Source organism: Trachurus trachurus (genome assembly GCF_905171665.1).
Source record: "Trachurus trachurus genome assembly, chromosome: 6".
NCBI lineage: Eukaryota > Metazoa > Chordata > Actinopteri > Carangiformes > Carangidae > Trachurus > Trachurus trachurus.
The window spans coordinates 15,343,409-15,357,271 of NC_139897.1; the positions used below are offsets into that span (position 1 = coordinate 15,343,409).

Genomic DNA, 13,863 nt, shown 5'->3' on the forward strand with positions numbered 1-13,863 from the left:
CTCACCCTTCAGGCAGTGTTCACAGATAAATCGTTGGCTTGACTCTTCCTTTTGCCAGTGAAGGGAAGTGCCCAGATAACAATAAAGCTTAAATAAAAACCACCCACAAAGTCCTGCATCGAAATTCTTATTTCAGTTAGTGCAGAAGTATCGTATCAGTATCAGTATCATTATCATTAGCAATAACAAGTAAGTGGTGCCTTGTTTCTTGAAGTTGATTTAATTTCAACTGCTTGGTATAGGTACAGTTTGACACATTTTCTTTATATTTTATGACTAATATGTTTTATTTCATATTAATTTAATCAGAATAACAACTATAGCTGTAGAGTAAATGTATGAGTAAATATTAGTGTTGTAGTGAACAGTAAGTTACATTAAGAGGAATTGATCAATCAAAAGCTGTACTGAGCAGTTCTTCACACCACTCCTGTAGGCTTATGTATGGCCATTAGGCTACTTCAAATAGCCCTTTATCTTGCTAGAATTGTTCATCGCTCAGTTGGTGCTATTTAAAAAAAAAAGTAGTACAACCAACAGAAGAAACCTCTCTCTAGTCTAAATGTGTCAAACTTTGTTGAAACAGCTGTAAGGTTTTCAAATAAATTATGCTGAGATCTCATGTTCGGTGCTTCATTTTTTTCTTAACTGATTTAAAAGAAAAGAAAAAAGAAAAAAAAGAAAGAACAACTCATACAGTCAAAGGGGAAGTCTGAGTGTCACACACTGCAGAGCACCTCTCTTTTAGGGTGGCCCCAACTCCCTATCACACACCATGCTGTTCACCTAACACATGCATTTTCTGATAATTAAAAAACAAGTAGCCTACTGTTGTGTGTATTAGTTTAGTTTTAAGAGTGTCAGTGTACACATATGTTTGCAACATATTTTAACCACAATTGGAAGTTTGAAGAGGACACAGGCAACACACTTCATTGTTTTATATTATATTATTCACATTATTGTACAATTATTTTTATGTTGAATGTCTGAAGTATGCCAATTTGACAAGCCCTTAGGGGTTTTTTTTGTGTGTTTTGGTTTCTCCTGCACATTCGTGTATGTTTTTTTTGTCCATCGTGCTGTTTTATTATTTTTCTCATGTGCTAATAAATCAATCAATCAAATCAAATTAAAACGCATTATTTTGTTCAACACTCACGACAAACATTTAAATGATACGTTTAACGTACATAATCTAAAGCACTGTAACGGTTTCTTAAAAAAACGTGGATGTTGTTTTTTGGCATCTGCCTCTGAGTGGGTGTAAGTGTGTATGTGTGTGTATGTGTGTGTGTAGTATCTGGCAACCCTGGACAGCCCCAATCGGTGAATCTTGCGTCGGGCTCCTCGCTCAGCTGAACCTCCGCAGAAGGTCTCTCTGTGGTGGCCGGTTAGCATCATGGCGAACGTTGTGGATACCAAGCTATACGACATCCTCGGAGTTTCACCATCGGCCTCCGAAAATGAACTCAAAAAGGTACTCTGAAATCAAACAGGACATTTATCAGATTAAGACTTTAAAAAAAAAGGTCACCACCAGAGAAATGTGGCCTCGGAAAACAAGCTAGTGAACGTTGCTCAGCAGCATCTTGCGAGTTTACTAGCTTAGCCAGCTAGCTAAGCTAGGTAACTGTAAAGTACATCGTGCCTCGTTGTTGTTGTTCTTCCCCTTTCCCCCCAAAACAGATTGTAGCTACACGTTTGTGGAGGTGGTTTACTGACAGAATCTGAAATTTTCGTGGTTTCTACCCAAGTTAATTCGGAATGGTAGAGTTTATCAGGCCAAAAAAATCAAGAAATAACCCGCTAACCACGAGTGTGATAGCTTACCGGCTACTAGGTGATGCATTCCAGCAATTAGCCGATACCAAGTCGGGCTGTGATGAAACAAGGAATGTTACCTTTACAGCTCACCTAGATAAGTATGCCATGGAAGATAATCTAATGGCGTAACAGAAGAGTTATTGTTACATTTGGCGATGCTATACTTACATGGCGTGAGATGTATCTAGAGTTCACTTTTATGGGTGAACTCAGTAGCTAACGTTGATGTTAGTCGTCGTGGAGCTACTGTAGTTAGCAACATGCTCATCGCTATATACGCCAAACTCAATTCAAATATCAGGAGAGTCACGAATTTTTCACAGTCCCCAGCACTGCGCAAATCTCCAAGTATGACTCAAGACATTTTATTCTACATATGTTTGTAAGCGCTTGTGGAACTGGGTGTATGTTGTACAACTTGGAAACAATCAAATAACCCGGTTGTTTGAGGCTGAATTTCACCTATTTCAGGATAAACACACGAGATCCCAGTTATTCTCCCGATCCAAATGTAGCATCCAGGGAGGTAACCACTAGTAGCGACAGTGACTCATTTTCATAACAATCTGTAATGTCAATATTGTAAGAGGACTTTGAATTTACCAGAGGTTCAAAACATTTCTGCGTCTAATGTAGGACAGCGAAAAGATAACAGATTTTCGGGCGGGCGGTTTGTTGATGTCTTCACTACACTTGAGTGACTGATGTCAAAAGCAGCGATGCTCTTCTGGTGTCCTGATGTTTTTGACAGCAGGCCCACGGGTCAAGCCCTCCTCTAGTAAGCACACTTAATAGGGTTAGTGATTTGTTCGCAGAGCGATTTGACACATTTGGCAACTGAGCACGGTGCCTTCACCCAGCATTGTTCACATGTATTTTTGGTTTATTACAGGCTTACCGCAAACTGGCCAAAGAGTATCATCCTGACAAGAACCCCGATGCTGGAGACAAGGTATGATGCACCAAACCATGTCATGATCAACAGTATCAGGACCAACAGCAACAACAGTTGAATTCCTCAACAGTTGGGCCCAAGAAATGATGCAAATTTAGCCTGTCATATTCACACGGGCCAACTCTTTGAGGATAAACATCTGAGGTGTACTTTGTACAGATCAGACTACATCACATGAAATGGTTTTTCCCTTGAGGAAAGTATTAGTGCATCAGTTTTTGATTTGTACTGCTCTGACTTATTCCCTCAGATGTTGCAAATATAGCTAACACAGGAGAGTAGACTATCTTTTATATTCTGTTTAGCTCTGTAAAATAGAGTTATCAAAAACAATTGTCCCTTATTTGTGATGTACTGATTTTTTTTTTTAAATGTCAAGCTGTCTAATTATTTTTTCAAATCATTTTTCAGTTTAAAGAGATCAGTTTTGCATATGAGGTACTGACAAACCCAGAAAAGAAGGAGCTTTATGATCGCTATGGAGAACAAGGACTACGGGAGGGTGGAGGTGGCGGGCCTGGCATGGATGATATCTTCTCTCATATTTTTGGCGGTGGACTGTTCGGGTTCATGGGGGGGCAAGGTAGAGGACGCAACGGAGGCAGGAGGAGAGGAGAAGACATGGTGCACCCTCTGAAGTAAGTGTTTTTACTGTGATGCCGTTTGGGTACTTTAATTTAATGGCTGGTTGAAATATGATGTTGTAATGAGCACATCCCATAATTGTTTTGTTACAGAGTTTCTCTTGAAGACCTCTACAATGGCAAAACCACCAAGCTGCAGCTTAGTAAGAACGTGCTTTGTGGCGCCTGTAATGGGTGAGTCAGCTTTTAATGTTACAGGGTTACGATTAAATTAGCATATTGATGTGAAGTTTTAAACTGCCAGACTGATGTTGGTTTAAATTGCTGTCATTTTGTTGTGCACAGATGAAAAAAAAAATCCTGTTATTAATCCCAAGACTTTACTGTTTGCCTTTTCAGTCAGGGGGGTAAGGCAGGAGCCGTGCAAAAGTGCGTGGCATGTAGAGGAAGGGGTATGAGAATCATGATTAGACAGCTGGCCCCTGGGATGGTCCAACAGATGCAGTCGGTCTGCACAGACTGCAATGGAGAGGGTAATATGTTCATAACACCCACATACTGACCCACATACTGGAAAAAAAATCCTGAAAAATGCACAATTGTGAGCAAAACAGCTCTGTGGAATTGTCCAATGTCTGTCTGTCTTTGCACTTACGTAGGTGAAGTCATAAATGAGAAGGACCGCTGCAGAAAGTGTGAGGGCCATAAGGTGTGTAAGGAGACTAAACTTCTGGAGGTGCATGTGGACAAAGGCATGAGGCACGGACAGAAGATCACATTCTCTGGGGAAGCTGATCAAGCACCAGGTGTTGAACCAGGTGATATAGTTCTGGTGCTGCAAGAGAAAGAACATGAGGTACCCAACCCTTGTGCCCTCTTTATGAAACAAATATTCTGGTTTCTGGTATTATTTCTAATAGTAGAGTAACAATTTCAATCTACATCAGGAATTCCGCCGTGATGGCAGTGACCTTCACATGGTCCAACGTATTGGCCTGGTTGAAGCTCTGTGTGGCTTCCAGATGACTGTCGCACACCTGGATGGACGTCAGCTGCTTGTCAAGTACCCACCTGGCAAGGTCATAGAGCCAGGTAAACATGTCTTCCAAACAGCATCAATTGATTTGATCTCTTTCACAACAGCCTTTTTTTTTGTTTTCTTTACTCATTTTAGTGAACAAAATATTATTGCTCTTGAATATTACATTAAAAGTATTTTGTGAAGTTTTTTTTTATTTTATTTTATTTTTTTTTAAATCAGTCCACACCAACACTAATATGATGTTTTCAATTTTAAACATGGCACAACAGTAGAACATTTATATGCATAACTCAGTGCTGTGAGTAATGAACATCAAGCCTTGACCCAGATTTACTTTTATGGTTTATAAAACTACAATTTCAAATTCTAAATGTGTTTGTAATATGTCATTAACTTTATACACAGATGTCTTCAATCATTTTTAATAGTAGATGTAAGGTTTAATTATCATTGCATTTAAAGCAGAAGTAAGCGGAATATTTGTGTTAATATAAGTCTTAAATAGTTATATCTTCCGACAGCAATCACTTAATAGAGTGTTTGGTCTGAAACACGGGTCTGTCAGTCACTCTGCTCTGCTGTAAGCTGAGGAGAAAACTTCTTGTATACGTCCTTGTATCCTACAAGCTTTATCCAATGAGGAGAGAGAATGGCATGAAGGGCTGTGTGTGCAGCCAAGGGATGCGCGTGAATGTGGTGACGTAGGGACGAGGACCAATAGATCCATGACGAGGGTGGGGACTGCTAACTCCATCGGCTGACAAGAAGTTAGCCAAAACGACCGGATCGCTTACTTCTGCTTTAACTTGAAAATATAATGCTAATTTTATTATCTAGTGGGTACATAGAAAACAAATCCCATATAAAAGGAGTTTAAATAATTTTTGCACCATAAGATGCTTAAAGCAATGTGGTGTACATATTTGTAGCTGATAGCTTATGTTACAATTTATAATGTACAGGTTACAAAGGTTGAAGTGCACACTGAAGCCAAGGTTTCGTATTTTGACATAAGTTTCTTATTATGTCATGAATTTAAACCTTTTTGCTGTATGTGTGTGGCAGGTTGTATTCGAATGGTGAAAGGAGAGGGAATGCCTCAACACAGAAATCCATTTGAAAAGGGAGACCTTTACGTCAAGTTCGATGTCCAGTTCCCTGAAAACAACTGGATTAGCCCCGAAAAACTGAATGTAAGTTGCGACTTTTAAAGATCTTGATTTTTCACAATTTTAACCCCAGTAAGTTTAAGTGATTATGTGTTTGTCTTGTACCCTTTTCATTCATTCTTCTAGGAACTTGAGTGCTTGCTGCCTGGTCGTGCTGAGAATCCAGTTATCGCAGCTGATGCGGAGGAAGTTGACCTGACAGATTTTGACAGGAGTCAAGGGTCAGGAGGTGGAGCCAGGAGAGAGGCCTACAATGATAGTTCTGATGAGGAAGGAGGTCATCATGGCCCAGGGGTGCAGTGTGCACACCAATAGAAAGACTCATACATAAATACATGCACATACATTAAAGCATAAATACATGAACATCCCTTGAGTCTCATTGCTAACACCATTCAAGACCTGATGCGCATACATGCAGAATTTCTCTCCTTTCATGAATCCCATGAAAAAGAGATGTACACATACACACACACACACACATATACACACATATACCCACCCTCCTCAGTTCCATGGTGCCCATAAGTCAGAGAGATGCTGGACATGTGATGGCCATTTTTGTGTTTATGGACAGTAGTGCTCATCAAAGCCTCCAGCAAGATGGGGGTCTCATTCTTAGAGGTTCATTGAATGAACTTGACTTGAACCTCCCTGTTTTCATCCTAGGCTTTTACCTTTCACTGTGGGAAACACCAGTCTAGTGTAAAAAATGCAAATATTGTTGACTCTCTTGTATAAGGTGTAGTTTAGTCTCTCACACACAAGCGCATGCTGCTTCTTGCTGAAGATCTTGCACATGTAGATCCAGGGTTTGGACACCATAGAGAAATCTGACACACCACACATGTTTAAATTTCAGTGTGTCACTGCTATCAAAGTGCCCTGCTGTCCCAAGAGCCAACTTGATTACAGCCCGAAAAGTGTGTCCTCCGCACAGCTCGCAGAGAACCGCACACATAATCCACCTCATCCCCTGACTTGAACTGTCATATTTTGAAAATGGGGCTCTGTGGTTCTGTTCAGTCCCCAGCTGTCACACTGCTAGAATATTAAAGCCTTGAGTATAGCTCCTGTCAGCCAGGCGCCATTGTTTTATTAGATTGAAAATTTAGCTTCTTTTTCTTTTTTCTTTTTTCTTTTTTTGTCTTTGTTGGTTTGAATGTTAGCGTGTTCGAGACAACAGTACTTGAACCTAACTGTACTCTTCGCTTGAGTTGAGGACAGACTTGTGTAGTTTGTATGTGTGTGTAACACAGTGGCTCAGTGTGTGGGAGCCGCCATGGAATGTTCTGGATTATTAGTGATAGATATATCCTGCTTTGTGTTTGACTGCAGTGTGAGTGGATTCAATATATAGGGTCAATTAAAGAGGAAAAAAACTGAATGTTTATTTGCTGAGAATCTCTCCCATGTAGACAGTCTTTCCCTCTACTCACCAGAACCAAGAGATCCTCCTTTCACACCGGAAAACCACTGGGCCCGCACCAAACCCTCTGTATTATACATCTCCCCCCCATCGTAGAGTTGGTAATCAAACCTATGCCCTTTGACATGCTACAATATTCCCATCCCCACATACCTGTAAATAAATACAGCCCCAGTCCATAGGTGCAGTCAAAGTCTACAGCAGTGTCTTTCCTGTAGTCACATTGTTTCTTATGGCCAATATAGTATAAATGTTATGTTCACATGAAGAGGAGGCGAAGGAACCTCTGTAGACTAACATGCACCTCTGCGACTCGTTGTGTATGTAATTTAGGCCACCGGGGAATAATGTGAGCACAACTGAAGGGGTTCATTGATTTAAAAAAAAAAGAGAAAAAAAAAAAGACGTTACTGTTGATGCTTATGTTTGTCAAGATGATAATTAAACTGTATATTAAACAGTCACTACAAGTTTGTTGATATTGTCTCATTTCATATACATAATCCGCATACTCTGATATATATTTTTGTTTTATATGGCCACAACAAGGAAACAACATATACAGCTGTACTTTTGAACACATAAGGGTATTATCTGAGAAAACAAAGGGGCTTAAAAGATTTTAAATAATCAGTGAACTATAATTCTGTGGTATTTTTGGACAGGGTGAACCATTTGAAGAGTAACTGAGAAGGAAATCCTTTTCAGCTGGACACATGAACTGAATCAGCTGTAGCATCTCGCTCTCCTTCCTCTGTTTCTCTGTGGAGGGTTACGGGACCCAGGAGTTCCTTAAATACCGCAGTATTTCTAAAGGATAAGGAAATGGATCAGATAAGGTCATGATTAATGTTAAATTTGTGTTTTTTTATCTAATTGAAATGACTGTTGCTTACCTGTCTCGTTTGGATTGCATGACATAAGAGCGCTCTCTTCTCAGCTGCTCCAAACGCTCTCTGACAACAGTTTTCTGCTGGTTCTTGTCCTCCTTAAACACAATAATATTGCTGACAAGATAGTACTCACCCAATAATAACACACGCACAAACAAACTCAATATGTTTACCTGTGGTAGATCCTGTGTGAGATGCTTCAACCTGTCTGTATGTTTCAGCCCAAGCAGGTCCTCCTCTCCTTTTCTGTTCTGTACGATGGACAGACGTTCCTGAACCTGAGAGGCAAAACACCGTCAGTGACACAAAACCTCTGCTTGTCATTCACAGTGACCCGAACCTCCGTCAGTGTCTCTCTGTCCACGCTTCTCTCACTCTCAGCAGTTGTCTCTCTCTGTCTCTCTGCTGCCTCTGCTCCACCTTCCTTTGCATGTCCACCAGGTTGCGCATCGTTCTCTCTCTCTCCAACGCTGAGACTGGTTCTAGTGCTCGCTCTGACTTTTTAAAATCTGACTTTAAAACAGAAAAAAAGGAGCTGAATTAATCTAAAAAATTAATAAATTAATTAATCATGTGGTGATGGTCTTATGTATTTGTAATTTGATAGCAGACTTACTTGTGAACTATATTTCTGGCCTGCAGCATTAGTGGTTAGTTCAGGTCTTCTCAGGCCCCACAGCTCTGACTCTGTCACACTGGGACATATTTCCACCTCAAGCTCATCTCCGCCACCCTCAGTCTCAGGGTCAGTGAAGAGATGTGGCAGTGTCTGTATCAGCAACGCGTGGGCTCCTAGGTCACATTCAGACTCAGCTTTGTCCCTCTGTGACGGATCAATCGCTGTCCTCTCCTCCAAGGCCAGCTAATGAGAATATAGATGGAGTAAAACCAAGTGCATGACATAAGTTATACAGCGCTTTTTCTCGGTCTCTTATAAACTCACCTGTTCTCCTGTGCTGCACTGCTTCTCTGCGGCCTGTGTGTCATGGCGACCCATGTACTCAGGCTGGATCAAAGTGGGTTTCAACTCCTCGTCGTGGCTTTCTCCAGAAGTCCTCTCACACTGTGTGTATTCAACTGTGCTGCTTATGTCACTGGGCTGGACTTGGGTGCTCAGACTGTCTTCACTGTCCTGACTCTGTCCTGTGCCTCCACGTGCAGTCTCTGTGTCATAGTCAGTGTCATCCTCTGGTGGTTTGCTCCAAGCAAGAGTTATCAAAGAGCCTTGTTTCTCATAACTCTGTTGGCTCTTTGTTACACTGCCCTCTTCTTCCTCCAGGGGTCCTCCTTCTGCAGTGAGGCCCTGATGAGTTTTACTTGTCCCATCATAGGCACACAAGATCTCCAGGTAGGGCATCTCCTCCATAACACTTCCACAACCTGGATATTGAAATATATAATGTAAATTGAAGTCATCGCTGTGAAAGTGTTGTTATCCATGTTTGGGCTTATGTTTGCAATACCTGCACGGGCGTCTTGTTTGTCAGTCACACCAGCAACTTGTTCTCCATATCCTTTGTCCATCTCTCTGTCTGAAACATCTCCACACACCCCAGCACTGATGTTCTGGGCCTCAACTGCTCCAGTGCTGCAGGACTGAGCTTTCTTTTGCTCCTTACTTCTCTTTTCAATCGAGGTAATGTCTGAGGCCAGAAGTTGGAGTAGGTTGGTGTAGCGTTGCGCTTGAAGTTCAGATTCAAACTCATCTCGCAGAACTAGGAGATGCTGTACACTCTAACAGATGACGATGTGTTATCAATTGTTCTTTATGAAAAAAACAAACAGCATGCATACATTTTTGGATTCCATGCTGTGGTTGTCCTGACTCACCTTGTTCATCAATAGTGGAGGTATTGTAGAAGCCTGGAGCTCCTGGAGCTCCATAAAATGAGTCAGGAGGAGCACAGCACACTCTTCCAGCTGATTTTGGGACCACACTGCCAGTCTACTGCCTGTGTGGGACTGGGGCTGAGAGTTAATTCCCTCCAAGGGAGTCTGAGTGTCATTTTGTGTCTGCAGGCTGGCATGGATTTGTTTCAGCCTTTTTATACAGCCGTTCCTTAAAAGAGTCTCCTTATCACTATCTGCATGAGAAATGGGAAAGAATAAATACAGACGTGGGCTCACAAATGAAAAACAGCAGAACCACAAGAAAACATTAATTCATTTACCCTCTTTTTGAGCCCCTTTGCAACTCAGCGTCTCTTGCAAATCCTCCAGGGAGACCCCATGTACCAACTTGACCAGGTACTTCCTCTCCTGTTCCTGAGTTAGCACTAGCAACTGCAGCACCGCCTGTTGGAAGAGAGACACATTTTTTATCCTGCTGCTAATAATCCTTCTGTCTGCTTAAAAGCCTGCTTATTGGAAACAAATATACACATGTACCTCAATGAAGAATACCTTATGACACGATGTACGGCATATTTAAAAATTCCTGGTTCATTATCTGCACTACTGTATAATGTTCAGTACCTGCTGTGGTGAGAGTGAAATACAATCTTCATTTTGTGGCTCTTCCTCCTCATTATGCAGCCACAGAGCAGCTTGCTCTGCTTGGGATGGACAGCTGACATGTGGCCTGGACAGAAACACGAGGGCCAGACAGTATACAGCAGACAGTGAGTATTGCAATCAGGAATAAGTATTCCATCTGATGACAGTGGATACATTTCAGTTTTCAGAGCTGAATTGTTCAAGTGTTGACGCACCATGTATCCCATGACTGCCTTGCGGCAAGAAGAGCGCTGTAGGGCAGTTTCTCTCTCTGAGCTCTGAGAGTTGCCATCCTGATGTACAGACACACCAATCTCAGGCTTTTCCCATCCAGGCTGAAAGGTCACATGAATTCATTAATGCAATAAACTGTACCAGGGCCAGTACAAATATCACCTTTCATTAGTTGAGAACCATTGCACAATAGGGGAAAAAAGACTAACATCAGCTAGATTTAAGAAACACAACACAGTATGGTGGATATGTGTTTGATATGTTGTGTGTGTGTAAAGTATTTACCCCTCTCCCAGGACGGTCAGTGTGTCCCTTTCTTGTTGACGACATGTGTGTATCTCAAACAGGAGTGAAGCCGCAGACCAGGACTGTTCCTTTGACCCAGGGCAGCTCCTGAAAGATGCACCCACACAGGCCCTGTTTCTGTTGTACTGTTGTTTAATGTTTAGGCCTACTATGGAAATATTGCATTGGAGGTTGTACTGTTTACTTTTTGTTTTTGAGTACAAAATGTGCATTTTTATGCACAACTGAACTTTTATAGAGAACTGAGCTAAACATATAATTTGTTTAGAGATATTGCTGTACATTTTCTTCAGTTTAAGAACATATCCTATGTTTGTGCTTATGAAAACGATTTCACATATTTAACTTTCATTTCACTTTAAACTTACAGTTATAACCTCGGACTGTATGTGTGTTACCTGTATATCCTAAATGCTCCTGGCAGCTCAGCCAAACAGAGCATGTCACCTGACTCCAAAGCCTCCTCTGCAAGGTTCTCCAACTCCTCCTCCTCCTTGTATCGTTGCCATGGCAGCAAGGATTCCCAGACATACAGAGCTGTGGGATCAAGAAGAAGAAGAAGAAGTTATTTTTACAATGCCAAGTTTTACTTAAAGTTACGAGATTGTTCTACATCATATTGCGTTGCCAGTTGAGAGTATTTGTTCCTTACTGTGGTGCTCCTGAAGCATCTCTGTATAAAGCAGGTGGGTTATAACATCATACTTCACTTCCACCAAGAGCAGGACGTCGGACAGGGAGACACAGCCCCAGGCCTGACCCTGGACCCTTATGCCTCGGCACTGCTGGGGAGAGGGTAGTATGCTTTGCATCCCCTCTGACGCCAGTCTAAGCGGTAAACACAAACACTCATCAGCATCATAACTGAAATATACAAGCACTTCAGTGTATGATGGTTGGCTTGTAACATTACATAAAGTCAAGTTCTAAATAACAGAGGAATTGACACATTTTCCTCAAATAAATTTGATTTTCTTTTTTACATTAGCAGTAAAATACTAACGCGTTTCATGGTATGGTACGATCTGAAACCAAATGAGTGAGTCTAATAATGGCATATACTAATATCTTCAGTGATGCATCATATTTTGAACAGATTTACTCACTTAGTAATAGTAAACAGAATGCAATGGCATAAGAAAGAGTATATCCCTCTGGCCTGTGGCACTGTGGAAGCTTTGGCAAAGGGAAATGTAGGTCTGTGCGGCTCAGAATTGAGCAACTTTTCAGCTTAATCAAAACACGCTCACCTGATCCAGCAATGCCTGGCTGCTCTCTTAAGCCTCTTCACACTCCTAGGCAGCTCATTCCCCCCCAGCGGTCTCTTTGTCTTAGTGCAAAAAGTGAAAAAATAATGGTGACCAGAGCTTCTGCCACCATGCAGGAGAAAAGATGCTTTACTGCAAAATGCATAGCTACCCGTGAGCTCTCTGCAGCAACTGAGTATAAGGCCTCTGTATCTCTGTAGTAAGCCTTTTTGAAGGAATTCAGGTCGGTGCTTTGGTACAGGCAGTTCATCACCTGAGGATTTATGATAACTGGCTCATCCATCACATAAGGACTGTTGAGATTTCCAACATTTAGCAGCTGGAGGTCCCAGTATAGCTGAAAGTGACAGAATATAAACCCTTAGTCATGACAAAATAACACTGGCTACTGTGTTTCTCTGATATTATACAGTATAAGGTTCAGAAAAAGATCATTTAATAGCACCTTTTCCGTCTTTTCCCTCTCCCTTTCCATTTCTAAGAGAACGTCAAAAACGTTTTCACCAACACAGGACCAGCTGTTGTCACCTCCTGCAATCTGAAACAGACAGAGTTGCATAAGACTGACCCATTATGATCACACAGCTATACAGTGATGATAGCATCCTGTCTCAAGTGGTTACCTTCTTCATAGCTCTATGTGCTTCCTCAGCGCTGGAGGGACTGTGAAACACTTTGCGGAAGAGGAGACTCACATCCTCAGATGTAAACTCTGCGCCGACAGACATACCCAGAGACTGGTACAGACCACCCATACAGCCCTGAAACTGAAATCACAAGTTGTAGTTTACAGATACGGAAAACGAATGTTGTTTTCATAGCAAATCAGCATCTTACCTGCTCCATGTTTTCGCCACCGTGGTGTGATAAATTATACAGGAGATTACTATGGTTACAGCAGTGCTCTGGACAACAGCTGAATCAGGTTACCAAGCAACAAAAGTGACAGTGTATGTCAAAGAGAGTGAGAGTGAAATGTGATGCGACCATGTGACACATTACACAATTATTCTCTGTAACACTGAACGAACCAGTGAAAGCTGGTGGATCCCAGCCCATTAACTGTTGATTTATTTTCTGAGTAATTTCCTGACAATTTCCTGCTGGAAAGAACGAGATAATTGACACAAATTATGAGGAAAACAGACAGAGCCATGTTGGAGATAGTTTTATTCCATTCAAATATCTTATTTATTCATGTAAAGTTTACTGCCCATATAAGTTCAATTATAATCATATATTGTATACATTATAGATACTAATCAAAGGCTATGTCTACATTATTTTACATACCGGTATATCAAAATATAAATATTTGCTCCAAACCACATATTTATCTACCAGAAAATTATTAGGAAATTGTGAATAATGATTTCAAACATAAAAAAGAAGCATAAGAAATATTAGTGAAACAGTTTGTAAAATGGTGGAGAAAAAAAGAATACCTGAGCTATACAGTCAATATTGCACAGTGCTGAAATTAACCTGTATAGTTAACAAGTGCTTTGACTGTAAATAAAACTACAACTAAAAGAATTTAATATGTGGTAAATATGTAAAACAGTTAGAAAAAGCACCAATTAACATGTGACATATACAGTCGATTTAAAAATGTGACATGTTACATGAAAAATTATCATGACAACAACCCGTTCTGTAG

At 41.0% G+C, this 13,863-nt stretch overlaps 1 protein-coding gene across 1 annotated transcript; it reads left to right on the forward strand.

The window, feature by feature from the left end:
* The first annotated feature begins 83 nt into the window (after positions 1–83).
* Positions 84–7,468, forward strand: dnaja2b (DnaJ heat shock protein family (Hsp40) member A2b). Its single transcript, XM_083973363.1, has 9 exons — positions 84–1,480; positions 2,720–2,779; positions 3,194–3,420; positions 3,520–3,600; positions 3,766–3,899; positions 4,026–4,222; positions 4,314–4,458; positions 5,474–5,601; positions 5,704–7,468. Exons 1-9 carry the CDS (start codon positions 1,403–1,405, stop codon positions 5,890–5,892), a joined length of 1,239 nt encoding a protein of 412 aa, XP_083829489.1. The 5' UTR covers positions 84–1,402; the 3' UTR covers positions 5,893–7,468.
* The last annotated feature ends 6,395 nt before the right edge of the window (positions 7,469–13,863 follow it).